This window comes from Panthera pardus, unplaced genomic scaffold (assembly GCF_024362965.1).
Source record: "Panthera pardus isolate Hobbes unplaced genomic scaffold, ASM2436296v1 HiC_scaffold_24, whole genome shotgun sequence".
NCBI classification, from domain to species: domain Eukaryota; kingdom Metazoa; phylum Chordata; class Mammalia; order Carnivora; family Felidae; genus Panthera; species Panthera pardus.
In genome coordinates, this window is record NW_026526810.1 from 89,693,075 (window position 1) to 89,717,776 (window position 24,702).

Below are 24,702 nucleotides of genomic sequence, written 5' to 3' on the forward strand. Positions count from 1 at the left end.
AAGGCAATCACTGCTAATATGCTGGTATGTTTCCTTCCTTTTTTTCTGTGTTTTTAACATATTGAAATTGTACCACATATATAATTTCCCACTTTGTATTGAAAATTATTTCTCTAGGCTATTTTGTAAACTAAAATTTACCAAAGCTTTTCATAATTGTTGGACATTTAGAATTTAATGATTAGAGCAGTTCTGGAGATACTCTACTTGGTTTGAACCTCACTGACTATACTATCTTGGTAAATTTACTTATTCTTTTTGCCTCAGTTGCCTTATTTGCAAAATAGGGATTATACCTCACATTGTATTAAAGCAGCTAATTCCAATAAAGCACTAAGAACAGAGCCTGGCACAAAACATGAACTTGAAAATTTTACCAATTATGTAAAAATCTGTAGAGAAAAACTGTGAAAGATTTTGACATGGACCTAAAGTTTGTTGGGGGTCTTTCAAGGAAACTAAAGCTTTTGCCTAGCAGTCTTGGAGTGAGAGATTCTGAGCCTGTGTTCAAGCTATTCCACAACTTTGAAAGTTGCATATAAATTATACTTGCCCATAGACAAGTTCTAATATTGTTTGATGGATAGTTGACTTCCTCTCATTAAAAAAGCCAGTTTTACATTTATTTGTAAGTTTATTTCAACACCCACTAGTGGTTTTGAATTCTTTGAATGTACTGAAACAGTTTATTCGTTTCAGTAATGAGCTAACTAAAATCCTTGATAGGTTCTTTGACAGGTCCCATTTAGATCTAAGTTAGTAGGTCAAGGGACTCAAACCTAAAAATACATTCTGTACCCTCCATTGGTTGTTTGGACCTCTCTCATAGGATCTATATTTTGCCATTGACATTATTGAGCTTTTACTAGGTTATTTCTTCAGTTAAAGACCTACTATTAATATATAAGGCACCTGTTACGTGCTGTGGTAAATATGGAAATAGTCCCTGCCTTTATGTAATGGTCTCTGGGGAAGAGTATGTAGTGGGCATTGAGAGAATTAGCTTTGACATCAAAGAGCCTCAAGTTCTAGTGAAGTTCTCATCCCTTTCTTACTTGGGGAGACTCAGGGAAAATTACTTTCCTAAGCCTCAGTTTCCTCAGCTGTGTAATGGGCACGTGCATGAAAAAGTAGTCAGACACTTGAGAAAAATAGCACGCATACGGCACTTCACACGTCTAGCACATACATTTAAATCTTAAAACAGTAAGTTATTCAACCTCTAGCAGAGAAGCCAGACTACCTGTTCACACCAAGCCTTCCCACTCACTCCCACCACATACACATGGCCAGGAACGTCTAGGGTATGTTCCCTTAGCCAATGCTACGTACATAAGCATTTACACAGCGCCATTCCACTAGACTGGAGTTTAGTTCACCCAGGAGTCTCATCATCAAACTCTTCTCACCACCTCATTTGCCTAAATCACTAGATTTAGGAGCCTATCTCCACTTCAAATTTTTACATTTGCTCAGCTAACACAGGTTCTCACCCACTGTCAACACCAGCTCCATTCCATTACCAGAAACTTTCCTACATCTTCAAGCTCTTCTCCCAATATCCTACCTCCTTGATGTTTAACATCTGGCTCTTCCCTAGACATTTGATCTGCAGTAACTGCAGTTTAGCTCATACTTCTAGGCCTCAAAGGTTAGGGGTAGAGATGGATTTCCTATAAAGTTCATGAAAGTTAAGCTTCAGTTGTCCCCAACTTCCATGACCCCCTACAACAGCATGGTTGTCATATTCTGAAAATCAATTAAGATGCTTTTTCCACTCATTTCTAGTCACATTTCCCCTCCTGCGAGATGATCTGTTAACCGGTTAATCAGAAGCACTTAGCTGATCACTCCCTCCTTGTCTTCTAGTATGCCACTATCTAGGTTCTCCTTCAGTCTGCTTTACTCAGCTTCCCACCTGTCCCTAGAGTAACCCAGAACAGTCCTCTTCACTTATTCCCTAAATTTTAGGAATTGATCTTTCACTAAAAAAGATCCCAAAATAGTAGCTATTATTCACACTCTGGGGACAACAGAAGCTGTATTACCAGTCCCAAGTTCCCATGGATTCCAGAGGAATATGTACAAATAAATGCCTACCTCCTTGGGAGCTCCATATGGATATCTAAGAAGCACTCAACTTACCATGCCCCAAACTTAACTTTCCCAAACTTGTTTTTTCAGTCCTCCCCTAGTAGCAACTATAACCTTCCAGTTGCTCAGGCCGAAGCTCTTGGAATCATTATTTTGTATCCCCCACATCCATTCCTTCAACAAATCCTGTCATCTTCCTCTTCAGAGGCCATTTGTTTGTAGACTACCTCAACCACACTCCCTTTTATCCTAGCCCTAGCTAAGATCCTAGCCTAAACTATTCCAACAGACAGGCTTCCCTCCTTCCACCCTTGCCCGACTAATGTATTTTGCTCACAAGACCCATTCGGTGAACTTTTAAACACTGGTCCCTTCCACATACAAATATTTGAGAAACTTACAAACTTTTATCCATGAATTACTCCAAAAGCTAAGACTGCTACCTCTCCCCCTCCAGGAAATTCCTAGAACAGGGGTTTCCTCAAAAACATATTTCAACACTTTTACTTCTACTGCCCTAGCTCACTATAGTAAATCAATTACTTCTGAGACAGTTGCCCAGGTTACATGTTGAATGCTCCTACATACAGAAGTCGCTTTATGTAACAAAAAGTTTTCTGAAGTGTAAAAACAACACCGGCATTTTTTCCCAGATTTCAGCATGGGTACTTTTACATAACTGAGGGAAATTAAGCCACATATTTTGAAGATGAACACATTGAGATACATTTTAAAATAGGGCATTTTAAATAGCACACTTTAAAAAGACTTCTATAATCAATTGACCATTCCATTCACATTAAAACACTCATAATTGAAGTATTTTTATTTTATGTACAATGAGTTGGCATTAAGATAGGTTATCTTGGATATCTTCAGTTAAGGTAGGGATCTTGGATGACCCATTCAGGGAAGTTCACTTAATCCAACTGGAAAAAAAAAAAAAAAGGAAATTAATTCAAAATGTTTAAGTATCCTATTTTATTCTCACAAACACCAGCTCATTTTAGAAAAATGAGGTTTAAGCTGGATATGACTGAATGCCCACAAGCCATTCCACAAACCACAACAATTATATATTTTAGACTGTAAACTTCAGTATTGGTATTCTCACTTCTTCCCTCAGGTTCCCACTAGGAAAATACTAATACATAAAGCGATCTTTACCAAAACCTCTCGATAGTTATTAAGTAGGGAACTAATTACACAGCTAACGTTTTGGTACTGTGTGCCAGAAACTACTGTAGGAGGCATTCATACACTCATTTAATCTTAACCTGAGAAACTGAGGACACAAAGTTAGCTTCAAGGTCTGAGTCCATTCTCATGAGGGAGACACTCACCACCTCCCACTAAGTAAGACATATAAACTTCCACACTGTAACAGCAAGCATATACTTGTTATTCGGTCAAAATTAAAAGTCTAAGCTTAAGATACTTTGTGTCTGCCAGAGATCACACATTAATGCCAATGACTGTTAACGTATCCCAGAGACAATGAAGTAGTTTTCCCCATGGGAGGGGAGGGGGACACTAGCAGGAAGAATCAAGACAGCTCCATATAAACATATACAAATTTTGCAACAACCTTGCCGTTTATTTTTCTCAGGCAGACACTGAACTTCATGACCCTGGACCAATGTCATAGGACTATTAAAAAGCAGCCTTCTGTCTGAATCCTAAAAAAATTTATCTGGCCCCAATCCTCAAGCTCATTCCAGTACATGATACTATTCAACATTTCAGGGCAGGAGGCAACACATGTATTTTGCTGGAAAAAAAATGTCTGGATAAGACTAAAGAGATCTAAAACTAAAGAGAACTAAAACCACTTTCAGTGGCTTCTGAAAAAGCAAGTAATTTCATCCACTATAATGCATGGCACCTAAAACTGGCAGACACTGGTCAATCGGAGTCAGACCATTTATAAAGTCTACATGGTCCTATCCCATTGACCTAACTACTACAGCTATTTTAGCAGGGTCATCCGTCACCTAAAAAAGCGCGGCTCACAGCCAAGACAAAGAGGAAAACGGTGTTGATCGCAAGCTCACTGTAAGGAAATATGTGAACGTTCTCCGCTCACAAAACACGAGTATGGCATCCGCGGCCGCGTACCTTAATGAAGCCTATATCCTTCGCGTATTGACGGAAACACTGGCGGCACATGTTGAGACCGTATTTCCGGATCAGACCGTGCCGGTTTGAGCAGACGCGGCTGTAAGAAAAGAGATGGCGCTACTGGAGGCCACAGAAATAAAAGGATCCGCACTCTGGGGCCACCACCCGCACTGCCCGTCTTCCCCGACCCGTCAGAGGCCCGTAATGGCGGCAGGCACAGCTCTAGAGTCGCTCGGCCCTCACGCGCCGCCTGCAGGCTCCTCTACATTAGAGTTCTGGCCGCGTCACATGCCAGCGCAACCCGTCCTAACATCACATTCTGTTTCTCACCAAGAACGAGAACCCTGGCCAAATTTCCTCGGATGGCTCCAGTAGAGCTGCTGGTGACCCATCTTGCTCTCCCGGACGCAACGAGGCAAAAGGAAAGAGCTCGCAAACGCATGCGCTCTTCAAATGTTTGAGACAGTTTACCCAGAATGCAGTGCTGACAAATGACGCGAATGCTATGCGGCCACGCTGTTAACAGAAAGGTCTTGGAAACAATCCAAGCCGGCACAGCTGATGACGTCACCGCACCGCAACCTCTAGTATCATTTTGCGCTGCCTCCGAGCGCCGGGCGTGGTGGCGCGCGCCTGTAGTCCCAGCTACTCGGGAGGCTGAGGCAGGAGGATCGCTTGAGCCCAGGAGTTCTGGGCTGTAGTGCGCTATGCCGATCGGGTGTCCGCACTAAGTTCGGCATCAATATGGTGACCTCCCGGGAGCGGGGGACCACCAGGTTGCCTAAGGAGGGGTGAACCGGCCCAGGTCGGAAACGGAGCAGGTCAAAACTCCCGTGCTGATCAGTAGTGGGATCGCGCCTGTGAATAGCCACTGCACTCCAGCCTGGGCAACATAGCGAGACCCCGTCTCTTTTGAAGGCCCTGAGGAATGAATTTTAAACTCTTAAAATTATGGACAATTTCATAATCTAAATATCTTTTCATCGCCCGAGCCACTTATATCTCTAAAATTAAATTTTTACCCTTGGAAACACGATTTTTGCCTCAACTCAGCACTGACACCTGCTGGGACAAATTAATAAAATAACTTAAAGTCAGCTGTAATAATTAAGAGTCAACAGTAGGAGTTTCTGTTTTGTTGAACAGAATACGTTTTCAAAGCGATTTCTTATTTTTTAATTGACACACCCTAGTTTTTTAATGGACACATCTACACCAGCTCAGAAAAATGATAAAAGGCTTGGTGTGTTTGATATTTAAATGTAGTTAAATTTAAAGTGAGAAGTAAATGCACAATGTATGTTACTTTGACCAGATGATTTGGTTACAACTACAAAAAAAAAAAAAAATGCCATCTGAAAATCTGCTGGAAGATGTCTAAATTCCACAGGGACATTTATAATGTCTCTAGATAAAACTTAACTGTATATGGCTCTGAAAGCTTTGATTTATAAAATGTACCATAGGGTGAAATAATCTAACAACATTTTACACATGAACTTTTATACTGAAAGTGAAAAATACAATGCTTCTCCAAGGCATGGTATGTCAAGATTCTGGTAGGGCACCCCTCCCAACCATTAAATTAGGTACTTTGGTACATGATGAAGGAAGAGACAAATCCAAAATTTAAAAACCAGATGTGACTTGATTCCTGCCCTTAAAACTTGCAGATGTAGGGAGGAAAACAGGATTATCTCAAAGAGCCCTTCCTTACATTTTCAGATTGTGTGACTCAGTGACCTGTGTACAACTAAGTAAGCAGAACTTTCTGTATCCAATAGTGGGTATGCTTGTGGTGTACAAGAGGAGCAAAAAAGAGAGAAATTAATTCTAGCTTGAGATATATTTAAGAGGCCTTTGATGTAAGCCTTGAAGAGTGGGATTTATACAGGCAGCACTAGATGGAAGGGAATGCCTAGTGAGAAGAAGAGTTTGAGCCAAAGAATGGAGTTGGGGAAGGTAAACAACCTTGTGTAACTAGAGTTGAGGATGCACAAAAAACCTAGTGATAGGTAACATAGAAAAGGTATTTTGTCATAAAGCCTGATTGAAAAGGGCCCAATGTCAAACTTCTATGATTTTCCTAGAGTTTATATCAATCACTGATGTGTAGTTTCCAAAATCACGGGCTTCTCAAAAATTAATCGAACATTGCCCCAACTATAGCTTTCCCAGACATTTCCTAGCTGGTCTACATAATTTTTAAATGATTAAAATGCTTCAGAGAGGAATTCCATAAATATTCAACACTTTGGTATAGAATCCTTTGGGCCTAAAGAAGTGTGAACTCATTTAAAAGCAAAAAGGAAAGGATAAATAAGCAAGAAACAATTAGTTACACTTGAACAGTCTGCTATACTATCTTGATATTCAAGTAGTTCTTAATGTTGAAGCCGGTGCTCACTGGCCACTCCAAAAATCATAGAGCCCTCAAGAATTATGCTAAATCTACCCTGCCTGCGCTCTACAAATGGCATGACAAAGCCTGTATGACAGCACAACAATTTATAACATGGCTTACTGAATATTTTAAGCCCACAATTGAGACCTCTGCTCAGAAAAAAGGATTCCTTTCAAAACATGACTGCTCATTGACAATGCCCCTGTTCATCCAAGAGCTCTGATGGAGATGTACAATGAGATTAATTGTTGTTTTCATGGCTGATAACACAGCATTCATCCTGCAGCCCGTGGATCAAGGAATCATTCCAAATTTCAAGTCTTTTTATTTAAGAAATCCATTTTGTAAGGTATGGCTACCATACATAATGATTCCTCCATTGGATCTGGGGAAAGTGAATTGAAACCTCTTGGAAAGGTTCGCCATTCTAGATGCCATTAAGAACATTTGTGATTTATGGGAAGAGGTCAAAATGTCAACATGAACAGGAGTTTGGAAGAAGTTGATTCCAACCTTCATGGATGATTTTGAGGGTCCAAGACTTGAGTGGAGGATGTTACTGCAGATGTGCTTGAAATAACAAGAGAGCTCGAATTAGAAGTGGAGCCTGAATATGGGACTGAATTGCTGCAATCTCATGAGAAAACTTGAACAGATGAGGAATTGCTTCTTATAGATGAGCAAAGAAAGTGGTTCCTTAGGATGGAAACTACTCCTATTAGAAATGCTGTGAAGAAACAAAACAAGAGAATATATGGCAAAGGGAAGGGGTAGAGAAGAGAGGGAAATAAACCACAAGAGACTCTTAATGATAGAAAACAAACTATAGATTGATGGAGGGAGGTGGGCGGGAGATGGGCTAGATATGTGTTGGATATTAAGGAGGGCACTTTTGATGAGCACTGGGTGTTGTATGTAAATGATGAGTCACTTAAACCAATATTGCACTATATGTTAAGCAAAATTTAAATTTAAAAAAAATTTTAAAAGATACTGTGAAGATTGTGTAAATGACAACAAAGGATTTAGAATGTTATATAACCTAAGTTAATAAAGCAGCAGGAGGGTTTGAGAGGATTGACTCCAGTTTTGGAAGAAGTTCTACCATGGGTAAGACTCTATCAAACGGTATCACATGCCACAGACAAATTTTTCATGAAAAAAAGAATCAAATGATGTGGTAAATTTCACTGTGGTCTTATTTTAAAAAATTGCCACAGTCACCCCAACCTTTAGCAGACACCAACCACCCTGATCAGTCAGCAACCACCAACACTGAGGTAAAAACTTCCAAAAGCAAGTGTCCCTGAGTGGCTCAGTCTGTTAAGTGCCTGACCTTGGCTCAGGTTATGATCTCACAGTTTGTGGGTTTGAGCCCTGCATCAGGCTCTGTGCTGACAACTTGGACCCTGCTTTGGAGTCTGTGTCTCCTTCTCTCTCTGCCCCTTCCCCAATTGTGCTCTCTCTCTCAAAAATAAATAAATGTAAAAAAAGAAATTTTTTTAAAAAGGAACTTCCAAAAGCAAAAAGATTACAACTCACTGAAAGCTCAGGTGATGGGTAGCATTTTTTCTTTGCTATAAAGTATTTTTTTAATTACGTACATTTTTTGGACATAATGCCATTGCACACTTAATAGACTACAAGATAGTGTAAACATGACTTTTATGTGCACTGGGAAACCAAAAAATTCCTTTGACTCTCTTTATTGTGGTATTCGCTTTATGTCAGTGGTCTGGAACTTAACCCTCAATATTAACAAGGAATACCTCTATCTGTTTCCCCACAATCTTCCTACAATGTATATTAGCAAACTTCTTTATGTTTGTCCTTCTGCTAGCCTAAGAATGGTAAGTATTGCTTCAGTCTGAATTTTGATGAGGCAGAGCATGTTTTCCTATGTTTATAAGCCAGCCATATGTATTTGGGAATTTCTCCTTTGAGCCCACAGGCCCCTTTCTTAAAGTATTGCTGATCTGTAGTTTATATATTAGTAAAGCTTATGCAGAAGAAAATGAGCACTTTGGCCTTTGTATTAGTTGCAAAGTTATTTTATATTGACCATAACCCCAGATTCTTAGTAATTACTTTGTTTCTGGTATATCCTTCTATGCAGAACATTTACATTTTATGTATTAAAATTTGTCAACTTGGGGTTATGTGAGTGGCTCAGTCAGTTGAGTGTCTGACTTCGGCTGAGGTCATGATCTCGTGGTTTGTGAAAGCCCACGTCGGGCTCTGTGCTGACAGCTCAGAGCATGAAGCCTGTTTCAGATTCTGTGTCTCCCTCTCTCTCTCTCTGCCCCTCTCCCTTTCACGCTCTGTCTCTGTCTCTCAAAAATAAATAAACGTTAAAAAAACTGTTTTAATTTGTCAACTTGTTACATTACTTTTTTAGGTAGTGTCAAAATTCTAAAAAACTTCTGTGTTTTCATGTAGCACTTTTACATTTTCAGTGTTTAAGTCTTGGATCCACCTAAAATTTATTTCACTGTTCTCTAGGAGTGAAAGAGAAAGCAAGCTTCCTTCCCTTCCAAATGGCTAGTTTCTTACTCCAACACAAACAATGGTAATTGAATGCACATTAGTCTGTGAGCTTGCTCTATTTTAGCACAATGCCAGCTCTCATAAATATTTGTTACATGAATAAGTGAATAGCATATATTCATTTACATATTCATTCTTTCTACAAATATGCACTGAGTACTTACTATATGTGAACACTATGCTAGGTCTTGCATGTAACAGTAGTGACTCAGAACCTGTTCCCAAGGAGCTTGTAGTCTAGAGGTGAGGATAGGCATTAAATAAGTAATCATATAGCAATATTTTGGACAAGATAATCTAAGATTCTTCTTGAAGTGAACACCCAAAAGTGTTAGATGAAATATCATGTATTCCAAAATGCTGAGTTGAGCTTCCAGGAATCCCAAAGAGCTGGTGCTACGCAGGAACTGAAAACCACAGAAACTGCCCTGGGGAGATTTGTCCACCTAAGTAATAGGGACTAGATTCCAAAGGGAACAAGAAACAAGCCTTTAAACAACTGTATTTAATTAAATTGCAAAGAGTGGAAATCCATGAAGGTTTGCGGGGAGAATTAAGTACTGGATAGGCGACAAGTCCTAGCACTAACACTCTTCAGAGGTAGTGAGCAAATCCCTTTACTCTTTTCAGCCTCTATTCCTTTTGTGTAAAATAAGAGAATTGAATTAGAATATGTGTAAAGTATGTCTCAGCTGTAAAAGTTTAGGATTCTGTGATAGGAGACCCCCTAAAATAATTTAATTTGGCAGTAGTGTAGATGGTGGATTATTGCATTAGCCTTTCAACTGATTCCTGCCTCTAGGCTTTCTCTACCTCCTAAGTAATCTCTTTAGTGACCACAGTAACCTTTTCTAAACGGTGTGAATTTTATCCCCTGTTGAAAATTTTCAAGTTTCCCAGAACCTTCAGGCTAAAGTTCAAAGGCCTTGGTTTAGCAAACAAATTCTTTTCATCATCTGGCTACTTCATACTCCTCTAATGTCTTACATGTATCCAATTGTGGTACAATTGTTGGTTTGCTTGTCTCTCCTAAACACTGTAAAATCATCTCTGCCTTCTAAACATCTAACATAGGTACTGGCATACAGCAAGAACACCATAAATATTAAATAAAGGAATACATTTTGAAGCCAGAAGACCTGGTAAGTTTAGGAATATCTCTGGAGGGAAGTAATGCAGCTTTCAACTGACATGGTACCACTAACAAGGGAAAAATGGGTAGTAATTAGGAAATCATAGTGGAAACACAACTTATAAGATGTAATTACAGAGCATCAACAGGGACAAGGTAGCACTATACAGGTCTAATGCTTAAGTGTATATTTGTTAACTATCTAGCTTTATTTAATTTAGATGAAGTTTATGGTTAAAAAACCAACTCGAAGATCTGGTCCCAATGTGCCAGGACAGCCAAGTCTACACTGTCCACAGATGGTGACCTCACTGTTTGTTTAATAGTATGATACAGCTATGATTTACCAGTTTGAACCCAAATGAGCCATAAACCTAAGGGAGTAAAGTTTACTATGGGTACAAATGAAGGGGAAAGTCCGAGATTCAATTAACTGTTGAATGCTTGTTATGCACTGGAAACTCAGTGAAATAAAAGAAATGAAAGGTAAGTTTAAGTGCAATTGAATTTTCAGACTCCAAAAAAGGAGAACAAGATGTTAGAGACAGCCAGCGGAAACTGAACAGGGTTTTGAAAGATTAATAGGGTTAAATTAGTATGAACAAAACAAAAAGGAGAGAATGAGTGTAGTATGTGGGCCAGGCAGAAAAGGAATCAATTTCACAGAAGAAAATTGATCTAGATGTTATTTCTCTGATTCCTTTTGTCAAAAGCTGTAGCCCACTTTAAAATGCCTTGTATTTCCATGTTCAGTCAGTCTGCAATTCAAACTAGCTTGAGCTAATTAAAGGTACAGGAGGTCAACAGGCAGATTCTATTTGTATGGTGGTAAACACAGAAGTGTGGATGGGTAATCAAAGAATCTTTTCTATTTTTTTTAAGACTTTAAGTAATCTCTACACCCAACATAGAGTTCAAACTTACAACGCTGAGATCAAGAGTCACTCGCTCCATGAACCAAGCCGGCCAGACACCCCTAAAGAATATTTTGCTTGGTAAACAGTCCAAGAAGACCAAAATAAACACCAGATCCAAGTATTTCAGCTATTAAAAATGAGGGAACTAAGGTGAAGATGTTGGGGGAAGGTGGAGGTGGGAGTTAAGATCCCCAAAACTGATATATGTTTATTTTACTTTCAAACCACTATTATTTTATGTAATCTTATTTAATAAGATAATCTTATTTAAATATTTAGGGAAGCACAGGCCATTTTTGAGAATCTGGCAATTAGGAAGATATGTTTTTGGCAATACAAACCATTGTCCTACTCTGAAATCACCTTGGAACTGTTAAGTAACTTTCATATATTTAGATTATTTAACATTTACTGAATTCACTGAATCCGTGTTTCAACAACCCAGGTAACACCAAATAGAGGGTTGAGGCTTTGTTGTTGTAGTCTTGTTTTTTGTACATTTCTATTCTAATCAAAATTACATTGGTTTATACATGTAAGATTTCCCCACCTCCCAACTGTTCTTGGAAGTTCAGAGTATATTTATTGTACTTGTAATGCTTTAGGCTGGCGTTTTATTATTTTCTTCTATATTATTATCCACTCAAAGAACAAAAGTGGATAATTCTTGAAGTCTGTCTTTGAAAACTATAAGGTGTGTTTGGCTTATTGTATGTTTTCACTGGCCACATGATTAACTGTTGCTAACTGAGGAGCCGTGTTTTCATGTTCTCCATGCAAGAATACTAAATAGAAAAAAAAGAAACGTAATGTTTTATTCATTACTAATTTTTAGGAACCAGTTACGTTTTTCAGAATGAGAATCAACAGATAACACTTCAGGTTCAACACCTTGTAAACAGGGACTCACACCTAATTAAGGATAAATCATTGTATTGTCATAATTGAATTGAAAATCCGTATTTCTGTAAACCATTTCACATTTGCAAAAGTACCGCTCAAACAAAATGAATGTTTGATAAAAGACTGGGATTAGGATGAGGCGAGAGAGGCGTCGAGGGCACAAAATTTAAGGAGAAAGGACTGTGCGCTCAGGGATGCACACGCCATTTTTGAGAGCGCCTCCTTAAATAAGATGTGCGCCCCGGGCGCCTCCCTCCACCAAGAAATGTAGAGCCGTAGGTGCTTATAGGGTCTGGATAGTCTCTCTCAGGGTCAGATGTTAAACCAGTCACTCTATCCAACCTAATAGCGGTTACAAAGCGGGAACCTGTTCAACAGAAATTGCCAAGTCAAATATTGTCCTATCAAATTCCGTTCTGACGTGGCAGGTGTTGCCTCCGAGGGGGGAGCCACCCAAACCAAAACAAACACCAGCCCATCAGCACCGGGACATGCTGGCCCCGGCTGGCATTGGGCAACTCCCCAGTTCCGAAGCTCTATAGGTAAGCGGACTTTCCCTTTTAACACAGGGATACCGGCTTAGCGACCCAACAGGTGCAGGAAACGCGTTAAGTTGAACCGCGGAAAACAGAGCTCCGCCCCCAACAATAACCACCTGTGCCTCCAGCCGCAAGCGTTCCCGGGAAAGGACGTTGCGGCCTCGCCAGTCGCCGGCTCGGGAGATGCGAGCCAAGTCCTCAAGGGTCCGGTATCCGCGCTCCGCCGACCCACAACCACAGTGAGGACTCGGCCCTGCAAGTGAAAGGGGAGGCCGTCCTCCCCGCAGACCCATAGAGCCACTGTACCGAGAAAACCCGAGCTGTTGGCACTCCGAGCAGGCAGGCATATCCGGGGACAGCCCGCATGCTCGAGGACCCCGGCGGCGGCGCTGCGCGGCGGGAAGGGGACAGTTTCAAAGCGGAGTTGTGGAGCTCTTGCCGCGGCTGGCGCAAAATGAAGCTGCACTGCGAGGTCGAGGTAGTCAGTCGGCACTTGCCGGCTTTGGGAATGAGGAACCGGGGCAAGGGCACCCGGGCGGTGTTGAGCCTCTGTCAGCAGACGCCCGGGAGTCGGCCGCAGCCTCGGGCTGGAGGCGAGCGAGGCGGCCCGCTCCCTACCTGCCTGGTCATCTGCACCCTGAGGGACAAGCGCGGGACCCGCTATGAGGTGCGTGGACCGAACAGGCCCTGCCTCGGGAGTCAGCCCCGAGCTCTTCCCCTTCGAGCCTCGCGCGTTCCAGAGGCTGGAGCCTGCCTGTGGGGTACCAGCGCCCCATCACCACCCCCAGTCCTGGGCGTCTCCCTGTGTACCCGAAAGAGGAAAGCTTTTGAGAGCGCACCTTCTCCTTATTTTTCTTTCCCGTTCCTTTGGTTTCAAATTGGCAGCGTTTCTGTTTAGCAGTAGGTGGCATCCCTGCTGTCTTAAAGCCTCTGGAAATTCGGCCTGCATGAAACTAATCTTTAAATGGAATGGCAATCCACTTTGGGGGAACAGTAAAATAATTGCACTTTTGTTCAATAAATTATTTTCTCCCATGGTATATTCGCTAGCTTTTTTTTTTTTTTTTTTAAGGCTTTAAGTGATGAATGATAGTATCCAGGATCGCTAGACCAGATTAGTACAGTAGTAAAGCAGTAGTGCTTTGGGTATCCAGGATCGCTAGACCAGATTAGTACAGTAGTAAAGCAGTAGTGCTTTGGGTTGCATCTTGATATTTATACTAATGTTATTGCTCACTGCATCTTTCTTTTCCTTTCCTTTTCCTTCCTTCCTTCAAATGTTTTATTTCCTAAGACTTGACTTTCTAGGACCAGGGCTTTTTCTCATCTGTCTAGCAGTAGTAAACTCTAGAAGCTGTTGAAAGTTGAAATGGAATTTCCAAAGCACAGGTTTTATAAAATCCTTTTTCCCTCATTTCACCAGGTACTGTGTTATTTTGTCAGAATGACTGGAATACCCTTGTGTCTACTGTAAATAAAGTCGAGGGGGCAACTCATCTTCCACCCTTGCATCTGACTCTTCACTGGACTTTATACAGTTTCTAGAATTATTTCCCTTAGTGTTGTATTCCACAGTGTATACTCAAAGGTTGAGGAAAGGGGGCAATACCATCTCATTCAGAGACACTTAACATTTGATATAAGCAGTTGAAAGTGTAATTTCCCCCTCTTCGTGGAATCAACTCCTATAAAATTTTCAACTTGAAGGGACTTTAGCAATCACCCAACATTCTATAGGTTAGAAAACTGTAAGGTGACAAGCAAGCTCATAGCAAGAATTGGGTCTCCCTTTTTTTTTCTTCCATTGTCTTCCCCAAACCCTCTTTCATGGTCAGTTCAGGTTCTATTTTAAGTCTGTAATGATCGCCCTTAAAACTTCTGCATTAATAATTGCAGGTGGTAACCCTAATCAGAATTTTATTGTGAACAGTAAGTTGAAGACTTGATTTGGTCACTGTCCTTCCAACACTAGAAAGGAAATAGAAACCAGTGCTTACATTACAAGGTGGACGATGTAAGTGCTATAATAAAGGTAGAAGTAGAGCAGAATCAAAAAATGAAACGAATTCTGATTATAGGGGCTTGAGAAAGTTTTGTAGAAGAGGTGATGCCACAGGGTTTGGGACATAGTAGGTGCCCAATAAACATTTCTTGGATGAATTAAAGTGGTGTTGGTCCTGGGCCTTGAAGACTAGGTATTAGTGCTAAGTGTGGGAAGTACCTTGGGGATCTTTCTTATACCAACTTTTCTGCCCCATGATTTAGCTGCTGCCTATCTCATTCTGATTTGCAAATCTGTATCTTTAGCTAGTCCTCTCCCTTAACTTGCAACTTGAATCTTAGTTGGAAATCTTCACTTGGATGTGTTGTAGCATTTCAAACTCAAAATATCTAAAAGTTAATGTTCCTTGCCACCCTGAAACCTACTTTTCTGATCATGTTCTGCAACTCATTAAATATTCTGCTCTATCCAGAAACCTTAAGGTTTTTGCATCCCCATGTAATATATTTTTGAATCCTTAAAATTCTACCTCCTAGGATCCTTTCAGATTTTCATACCTCCTTCCATCCCAGCTGCAGTTGAAACCACCAGAATCCCTTGTCTGGCTAGGTGTCTTAAAAGATATCCCTAGGTCTCTACCAACCTCATCCCATTCTCCCCTCCCCCAAAGTTCATTCTTACACTGTGGTTAAAGGGAACTTCCCAAATCCCAGATCTAGGATGCCTGGGTGGCCTAGTAGGTTAAGCATCCAACTCTTGATTTTGGCTCAGGTCATGATCTCATGGTTTGTGAGACCAAGCCCCACCAAGCTGATAGCACAGAGCCAGCTTGGGATTTCCCCCATCCCTCTCTCTCAAAGTAAATAAAGATATATATATTTTTTTAACGTTTATTTTTGAGACAGAGAGAGACAGCATGAACGGGGCAGGGTCAGAGAGAGGGAGACACAGAATCTGAAATGGGCTCCAGGCTCTGAGCTGTCAGCACAGAGCCCGACACGGGGCTCGAACTCACGGACCGCGAGATCATGACCTGAGCCAAGGTCGGCCGCTTAACCGACTGAGCCACCCAGGCGCCCCAAGATATTTTTTTTTAATGTAGGTGTAACTATGTTCCCAGCTTCAAGTCACTCAGTAGATATCATTTTCAGAATAAAATCCAAAATTCTTGACATGGTCTGCAAAATCTTTCACCATGCAATCCCTGTTTGCCTTTCCTGACTCACCTGCCTCTCTTTCCTGGATCCTTCAGCCATACTTCTTTCACCTCCTTGGAACTGCCAAGCCCTCTTGCCTTGAAGGCTTTGCACACATTTTTCCTTACTGGTATGCTATTCTCTCTCTCTTCTCCCACTATCTTCATTTGCCCGACATCTCCTAATCCTTCAGTTCTCATCTTTAAGGTCACTTTTGTATTCCTTTGCTATATAAGATCTTAGAGCAGTCTGTACTTCCCTTATCTTAATATTTGTTATGATTGTAACTACCTACTTAATAATTGTCTCTCATTAGACTGACAACTTTATAAACATAATTACTATGTTGGTCTTATTCAAAACTATTGTTTCAAGCCCCCTATCATAGTACATGGTACAGAGTGGCTTCTCAATACATTATTGTTGAAGTCTAAAACAGGAACATCAGTCATTAAAAATTTTTGAGCACCTATTATGTGTCAGTCACTGTTGTAGCTCCATGGATACAATAGTGAACAAAGGAGACAAGATTCCTGCTTTCATGGCGTTTATAATCTTGTGGGAGGTGTGTCCACCCGAGACTACTGGACTGAAGTTAAGAAGGCAAGTAACTATTATTGACAACTTCTACAGCCACATAGAATGGGAGAAGAGGAGTATTCTCCCAAATGGAAGTCACAGGAAAGAGTTACTGGACTGATCTAACAGCAATATCTACCAGAAGCTAGATAAGAAATGTAGCTACCCAAATGCTAAAAAAGCCCACAGAAATAAAAACTAAAACTTAAAACAACAAAACATGCAGACTTAAGGAGTAAAAGCCTGGGAAAGTGACTGGCATATTCTAATTGTAATAAATATTACTGAATAACAATACCAGATTTTGTCCTTTTTTCTCATTGGTTTTAAGCAGCTAAAGGAGAACATTGAGCAATTCTTCACCAAATTTATGGATGAGGGGAAAGCTACTGTTCGGTTAAAGGAGCCTCCTGTGGATATCTGTTTAAGTAAGGTATGGTATTACAAACACTATTAAAGGGGCAACTGGGCAGCTCAGTTAAGCATCTGACTCTTGATTTCGGTTCAGTCTTGATCTCACAGTTTGTGAGTTTGAGCCCCTGACTGGGCTCTGTGCTGAAAGTGAAGAGGCTACTTGGGATTCTGTCTCCCTCTCTCTCTGTCCCTCCCCTAATTGCTCTCTATTTCTCTCTAAATAAATAAATGTAAATATGTATAAATAATAAATGAAAATAAACTTAAAAGATTGTTTAAAAAAAAATAGCAGTTAGGTTGGTTGGCTGTATTTTCTTTAAAGAAGAGACTATTTGAGGATCCTCGATATCCCACACAACTGCATAGGGATGTACACTTGGCAGGTGTGTTTGAAGAAGCCATGGCAGGTCTGTGGTGGAATTCAAAAACTCACCAGACACATACACAGTTTCTCTGGTATGCTGGCATGGCTCTAACAGTGTAGAGTCAGCCTGCTAAGGCAACAGGATTAGGAGGAAGGAAAATGGCTTACTTCCGTGCTCCAGATGGACCCTTAGGGTGTTCCTAGAATAGAATTCTATAAAGCCAGTGGCACACGGCTACATTTGCCAGCAAAGTCACCCATTACAGATCAAATTTGGTGTAAAAAAAAAAAAAAAAATGCAATTAGAACCATTTGAGGGGTATTTTTTTTTTTTAATGTTTATTTATTTTGAGAGAGACAAACAATCTGAAGCAGGCTCTTTGCTGTCAGTGCAGAGCATGATGTGGGGCTCGAACTCAAAACCATGAGACTGTGACCTGAGCCAGTCAGACGCACAACTGACTAAGCCATTCAGGCCCCTCCATTCTGGGGGTATTTTATTTATTATAATTTTTAAAAATAGTTAAACCATTAAAATAAAACTTTACTGTGCCCTATCCCCTTTTCCTCTCCCCCCCCCCCTTCACAGAGAGTAGAAGCAATGTCTTATTCAGCCTTTCATTATCCTTAATCCAAAGCAAAGTGGTTTATAAACAATAAAGTTTAATGACTATTTAAGGTATTTGTATTGAATGGAAACATTTTGTTCTACTTCCTCCTGTTCTTATAGTTTTTCATTTTCTCTTGATATTCAGCTTCTCCTACTAACTTTTTCTTCTACCTAAAAAAAGCTGAGGTCTAACCAATCAAAATAGAATAGACAAATTTCCCAAAGACAAGGTTAAATCCATTGCCTCCACATACTGTCTTTTGACCTTTGTTTTCAGTGGTTTATCAAAACTGTCTCAGAGATCACTGGTCTCCTTCCTTTTTTTCAATCACATTGCCATTATTTTGAGGTCTGTAGATTTCGACACTGATGACCACTCCCTTCTTAATAAAACTTTCCTTTCTTGGCATCTGACAGGACACTATCCTGGTTTACTCTTGGTTTTCTTAGCCACTCCTTTGTCTCCTATCTCTGGCATCTTTTTTTTCTATCCCCAATTAAAGGCTTATTCTAATCTTCTGCCTATTCTTTACCATACCTGCTTTCCATTCTCGTAACTCAGTCTTTATTTATATAAACTCCCAAATCTTTAAGCTGGTACCCTGTACCAGACCTACTTGACCCAGGTCTCCAGACTTCACTCACACTACGTCACTGTGTATATTGCTGCTGAAATAATATTTAGCTTTTCTCATGTAATTCTCCTGTTCCAAGTTCTTAAAAGATTTCCACAGCCTGATCATTCCATCCTCCTCATCATGGTATCAGGTTCATCTATACCATCCCCACACTGCATTTCTAGTCTTTTACACCTCTACAAAGCTCCCACATTCCAACTCAATAGGATCACGTACTATTCCTCAAACTTGCTGCAAGTTACCAGTCCTTCACATGTAAACTTTAGGAAACTTCTGAAATATCCTGCAAGCATTAGATATTTCTGTTGAGAACTTAGTTCCCATACCACTTTAATAGTGATTTTTCGGTCCAGCTGGAAGCAATCTGTCTTGCTTTTGATGTTTTCCAGCACTTCTTACAGTGCCATTTGGCCCTGCTTTTGAGAGGACCATTGCTTTTCATAATTCCAAGTCTTTGTGAATGGCAGCCTTGGGTATTTTGCAGTGCACAGCACCATCTCAGTCTATGTCAGAGGCACTGGAGATTTGCCTCAGTTCATGATAAACCCAAGTCTTAAGTGGAATCTTTTCATGTATTCCTGTCTTATTTTATACTCTTTTGATTCCCTTTTGAATGGTTTAAATTTAGAGTATGTCTCTCAACATATTTTTTCAAAAACTTTCAAATTTTTTTGTGTTTATATTGAAATTTATCAAAATAGTAAAAAATTTATTTTTACAGCCATTTTCAAGAAATGAGTCCATCATTTGCATGTATAACTTTATAGAATTTGTTAAAGGGTAAATTAGCATGCATGTATTATCTAAAATGGAATTTATAATTGTACAACTTATTTTTATTTATTCAGGCCAATTCCAGCAGCTTAAAGAGTTTCCTGTCAGCTGTGAGACTCGCTCACAGAGGTTGTAATATTGAGGTACCACTTTCAACCTTCACACCAGTGAAGACTTCAGAATTTGAAAAATTTAAAACTAAAATGGTTATCACATCCAAAAAGGACTATCCTCTAAGCAAGAACTTCCCATATTCTCTGGAACATCTTCAGACTTCTTACTGTGGGCTTGTCCGAGTTGATATGCGTATGCTTTGCTTAAAAAACCTTAGGAAATTAGACTTGAGTCACAACCATATAAAAAAGCTTCCAGCTACAATTGGAGACCTCATCCATCTTCAAGAACTTAACTTGAGTGACAATCACTTGGAATCATTTAGTGTAGCTTTGTGTCAGTCTACACTCCAGAGGTCACTTCGGAGTTTGGATCTCAGCAAGAACAAAATTAAGGCGCTCCCTGTGCAGTTTTGTCAACTCCGAGAACTTACAGATTTAAAACTTGATGATAATGAATTGATTCGATTTCCTTTCAAGATGGGACAATTGACAAACCTGCGTTTTTTGTCAGCCGCTCGAAATAAGCTTCCATTTTTGCCTAGTGAATTTCAAAATTTATCCCTTGAGTACTTGGATCTTTTTGGAAATACTTTTGAACAACCAAAAGCCCTTCCAGTTATAATGCTGCAAACACCATTAACTTTATTGGAATCCTCTGCACGAGCCATGTTATATAATAGGTAAGACTTTTTAATAGTCATAAAATGCAGTACCTCTGATAAGAGTCTGGTATTCTCATCATCCTCATTGTAATAGTCATAGGCTTTAACATAGTTTACAATGCTGTGCACAGTCTGACATCTTGCTGCAGTGGCCTTCTTGCTGCTCCTTTCCTCTACTTAGAATGCCTTTCTTCCAGAAAGTTCCATAGCTCACTTTCTCACTTCATTTAGTTCTTTTCCCAAGTGACACCCAGAAAGGCCTTTCCTGACCGCCCTATCTAAAGTTTTATCTCCACCCCCTTTCATTGCTTGACTTTTTGGTTATAGGATTTATTACCTGGCATTAATTTTTTTTTAATGTTTATTTATTTTTGAGACAGAGAGACAGAGTGTGAGTGGAGGAGGGGCAGAGAGAGGGAGACACAGGATCTGAAACAGGCTGTAGGCTCTGAGTTGTCAGCACAGACAGAGCCTGACATGGGCTCGAACCCATGAACCGTGAGATCATGACCTGAGCCAAAGTCGAACACTTAACCAACTGAGCCACCCAGGCGCCCCTTTACTTCTTTCTATCTATCCCGTCACTTGTATTTATCAAGTGTTTTCAGCCCACTTGTTATAAAAAGGATACAGATCCAAAGCTATGAGAATAATGCCTATTATCTAGCCTTTGGTAACTTGTCTTCACTACTGGTTACAAACATAAACTTATGGTCTATTAGAAAAATATGTGGGAATTTAAATTATGTTAGATAGAAAATACAGTTTTTAACAGTATTACACTATTACCTCTTTCCTTAGGGTATAACTAGTAGCTTGAAACAGGTTAATATACACATGTGGTAGACACTTCTTAGACAGTTTTTTAAAAAATTGTTATTTATAGAAGGAACAAACTAGTACATGTGAAAAAAAATGAATTGCCAACAAGACCAGTCCCAAATCCCTATGAAATGCAAACTGTTTTTTATTTGATATGTATCTTTTCAGACTTTTCCTGATAGGGTTTTGAACTCCAGTTTAAATTATAGAGTAGGTTTTATTTATTTGTTGAAAAAATATGAACACCTATTATGTGCCAGCCTAGGCTAGGGACTAGAGAACAAAGAAAAGACTGGAAGACAGACAAAGTGACTTGGGGCATGGTTGAGTCAGGAGTTGGGCAGTGGGCAGGCAACCTCAAGAGACCATCCTACAGTGTCTCGGAGATGAGTGTAAAAGAGTTTGACTTTTTCGGGTTTTTGAGTTTGACTTGATTTTAATAGCCAGTAAGTGATTTAAGCAAGGTGAGGTCAGCACTTGCTCAGCCAGTAAAGTAAAAATACCTGAAACAATATATGTTTTAAATCTGTTTCACAGTTTAAAATTCCCTTTTAAACAGTTGATGCCTAGGAGAGTATTTGGATTTATTTAAATAAATGTTTCTTCACAGATAGAACTCAGTAATTCTCCCATCGCCATTATGAGAATTGTATACTAGAGCTGTAGCTTTAAATGATCATGTTATACTGATAATACAATGTAGATTTCTTCATACTATTCCATGGGTTATGGTATTAGGTGACAGTGCTAAAAGATACTTTATGGAGTAGTATAGATACTCGTAGGTTTACAATATGCCATATGGTGTTTTCCCCATTCTTAACAGTTTGGAAGAAAGAACAATATACTGAGTCACTTAATAGAGTAATCTTATTTTTCCTTGGTTATAATTCAGTATCCTGTAATTCATGACCCAATACATGAAGTTCTGAATCTAGTAACATGCTAAATATTTTTTCAACTTTTTTTTTTTTTCCAATAGGATTCCATATGGCTCTCATATCATTCCTTTTCATCTTTGCCAAGATTTGGATACTGCTAAAACCTGTGTCTGTGGAAGATTCTGTCTAAGCTGTTTTATTCAGGGAACTACTACTATGAATCTACACTCTGTTGCTCACACTGTGGTCTTAGTGGATAATATGGGTGGTACTGAAGCACCTATTATCTCTTACTTCTGTTCTCTAGCCTGTTACGTAAATTCCTGTGATATGTTAAAGTAACTGGTGATAACACAAAAACAAATTCCATTTAGTTACAGATCACCTTGGGATTCATTTATGGTTTAATAGTATCAAATTAGAGAAAGGGAAGCTTTTTGTATACTTACTTGAGGGGAGGAATGTGTTACTCTAACATTTTCGATCATTTGACTGTAAAACCTTAATTTCATTAAAACCTATAATTTTACTGTGAAAGTAGACTTTTTTTCAGTTTATTTCACTTGTGTTGATGTCAGCCTAGTGTTTCCAGAATGGGTTGTAGAGCTATCTTTTAATGTTAAACAGATATTGATCCCTATCACTCTGGTCATAGAATTTTCTTACCAGTTTCCTTCTTGAATTTCAATTAAAGAAATTGACTTTCTGTATACAGAAAATATATGTTGGAGGACTAATAGAGTCTAAGTTTTAGTGAAAACTTGTTTGCTGTGAAACTTTGTTTTTCAGGTATATTATTCTACATCTAGAATTCTATATTCACCAAGCATAAAGTTGGAGTTGCTTTGGGATAAGCAGGCTTCAGCTTTTATAAGTTTTATAATGTTAATCACATAATCTTTGTTGTGACTTTTGTAACTTTTAGAGTTGGAACAGGATTTTAGGGTTGGGTAGGAAGAACAGAAAATTGCTTTTCACTGATTATATCCTATATTTGAGGGTTGTTCTTTTTCTGATTATTATTTTAGTTACTTAATATTTTCAAGTTAAAAAAAATATTTTTTTAATGTTTGTTTATTTTTGAGAGAGACAGACCGAGCATAAGTGGGGGAGGAGCAGAGAGAGAGGGAGACACAGAATCCGAAGCAGGGTCCAGGATCTGAGCTGTCAGCACAGATGCAGGGCTCAAAACCATAAACCGTGAGATTAGGACCTGAGCCGAAGTCAGATGCTTAACCAACTGAGCCACCCAGCTGCCCCAATATTTTCAAGTTTTTACTTTAAAAAGTGGTGGCGATACACCAGCTGACCTATGATCAGAATTTTAACTAGGTTAGAGGAAATATAAAATGTAGCTGCTTGAAAGAGATGTGGAAAATGGAATTAGTAGAACTCCATTCTATACATTTGCACTGCCCTTTTTCAAATCAGCCTCATAACTGGTTTCTGGGAACAAAAGAGGTGAAAGAGTAAAAGTTATTGGAGAAAACCTTCCCTAGTGTTAGCATATCATTTTTGTTCTAGGCCTGCCTGGAGTTACAGGTTGAGTCTGTGTAAGACTGTTTCTTATGGCTTTAGGTAACTATTTCCTCTGTCTTCCTAAAATATTTATTTGGAACATCTTACTCTTTTTTGAAAATTCAAGCATTAAGTAAATACTGTTTTAAATGTTAGAATATTTTTAAGGAATTTTTAAAAAATGTTTATCTTTGAGAGAGAGAGGGACACAGAATCCAAAGCAGCTCCAGGCTCCAAGCTGTCAACAGAGAGCCTCACACCGGGACCAAACTCATGGACCGTGAGATATGAACTGAGCCAAAGTCAGATCCTTAACTGACAGATCCTTAACTGGGGTACCCAGGCACCCCTAAATATTAGAAGATTTTTATTAAAACTTTATGTATATGATCTCCAAAATATGGTTTTTTCCCAGAGCAGATTCTTTGGTCCAGAGCCATAATTATTTGGGTGACCTTAAATTTGTATTGCTTGTGGTCAATTAAATTCTTCCTGCAAAAATTTCTATTCCTTCCAAATTTCTATTCTATTCCAAAATATGGTTTCTTCTCAGAGCAGATTCTTTGGTCCAGAGCCATAATTATTTGGGTGACCTTAAATTTGTATTGCTTGTGGTCAATTAAATCCTTCCTGCAAAAATTTCTGGTTTTTGATTTTAAAAAATCATATATATAATGCAAACATGGCTTACATAAAAAGAGCTGCCATTTAGCAGAGTATTTGTCACAAGTGTTTTACATACAGTATTTTATTTAATCCTCACCAATTACCCTAGGAGGTCAGTATCATAAACCCAGATCAGATTTTAAGTCCAGGCTTTATACTGCCTTCTAAAGTTAATTCACTTTTGCTCTTTAAAACCAAGAATTCTGTAAGTATAATATCTTAGTTTCTTCTGAACAAAACGGCGAGGAATTACCCAGGTTATGTAACTACTTTAAAACATAGTTCTTTAAAAAATGTATTGTGACATATTTAACTTGTATCTGATTTTTACATGTTCTTGAAGAAAAAGTTCCTTCAATAACAAATGCAGATGTGTCTGTGTTGGGACTAAGTGCTAGCCATCTGTTACTCCTACACCCTAGCCCTTTGTCTTTGTATCCTTACTCATCTAAAAGCCATCCCATGCAACTATCTTGGCCAACTTAAAATTCTTGTACAGAATGCAGAATTTGTCTTCTCATAATCCATACCCTTGTCAGTTTATTTCTCCTTTTGATACTTTTTTTTTTTGCCTTTCATGGGTTATAAGGTTCACTTCTTTGAGTTTCAGCCTTCCATTCTATTTTCAGTAGTAACTGCTTGCTTCCTCAAACCCCACAATAACCAAGTTGTAACATTTGAGTACCTCCCAGAGTAGCTTCTAAAAGATTCAAAAAGCAGTCCATGCTATTATGGACTCATGGTTCTTCACTAGCTTCAGAACATTTTGCAGTTAGAAGTCAGTTTTTAATTCCTGCCTTACA

At 39.3% G+C, this 24,702-nt stretch overlaps 2 protein-coding genes across 5 annotated transcripts; one reads left to right on the forward strand and one right to left on the reverse strand.

Annotated features, from left to right (window-relative positions):
• Window positions 1-2,902: 2,902 nt before the first annotated feature.
• Window positions 2,903-4,680, reverse strand: RPS29 (ribosomal protein S29). The gene is made up of 3 exons (XM_019451902.2): window positions 4,546-4,680; window positions 4,213-4,312; window positions 2,903-3,023 (listed from the first exon to the last, which is right to left on the reverse strand). The coding sequence occupies exons 1-3, from the start codon at window positions 4,605-4,607 to the stop codon at window positions 3,015-3,017; spliced, it is 171 nt and encodes a 56-aa protein (XP_019307447.1). The 5' UTR covers window positions 4,608-4,680; the 3' UTR covers window positions 2,903-3,014.
• Window positions 4,681-12,691: 8,011 nt separating this feature from the next.
• On the forward strand, window positions 12,692-22,252 carry LRR1 (leucine rich repeat protein 1). Of its 4 annotated transcripts, none has more exons than XM_019451899.2 (4): window positions 12,692-13,324; window positions 16,769-16,867; window positions 19,309-20,030; window positions 21,817-22,252. In XM_019451899.2, the coding sequence occupies exons 1-4, from the start codon at window positions 13,022-13,024 to the stop codon at window positions 22,055-22,057; spliced, it is 1,365 nt and encodes a 454-aa protein (XP_019307444.1). In that variant the 5' UTR covers window positions 12,692-13,021; the 3' UTR covers window positions 22,058-22,252. The 4 variants fall into 4 exon arrangements, with proteins under 4 accessions (XP_019307444.1, XP_019307446.1, XP_019307445.1 ...); XM_019451901.2 differs by having other exon boundaries at window positions 12,692-13,135; XM_019451900.2 differs by lacking the exon at window positions 16,769-16,867.
• Window positions 22,253-24,702: the final 2,450 nt, after the last annotated feature.

Excerpts from the sequence above, each read along its gene's own strand:
- LRR1 (XM_019451899.2), top strand. The coding sequence starts at position 13,022 with ATGCTCGAGGACCCCGGCGGCGGCGCTGCGCGGCGGGAAGGGGACAGT. Across the intron at positions 16,868-19,308 it reads TGGATATCTGTTTAAGTAAG|GCCAATTCCAGCAGCTTAAA; the intron begins GTATGGTATTAC and ends TTATTTATTCAG. Across the intron at positions 20,031-21,816 it reads CGAGCCATGTTATATAATAG|GATTCCATATGGCTCTCATA; the intron begins GTAAGACTTTTT and ends TTTTTCCAATAG.
- RPS29 (XM_019451902.2), bottom strand. The coding sequence starts at position 4,607 with ATGGGTCACCAGCAGCTCTACTGGAGCCATCCGAGGAAATTTGGCCAG. Across the intron at positions 4,313-4,545 it reads GGCCAGGGTTCTCGTTCTTG|CCGCGTCTGCTCAAACCGGC; the intron begins GTGAGAAACAGA and ends CTTTTCTTACAG.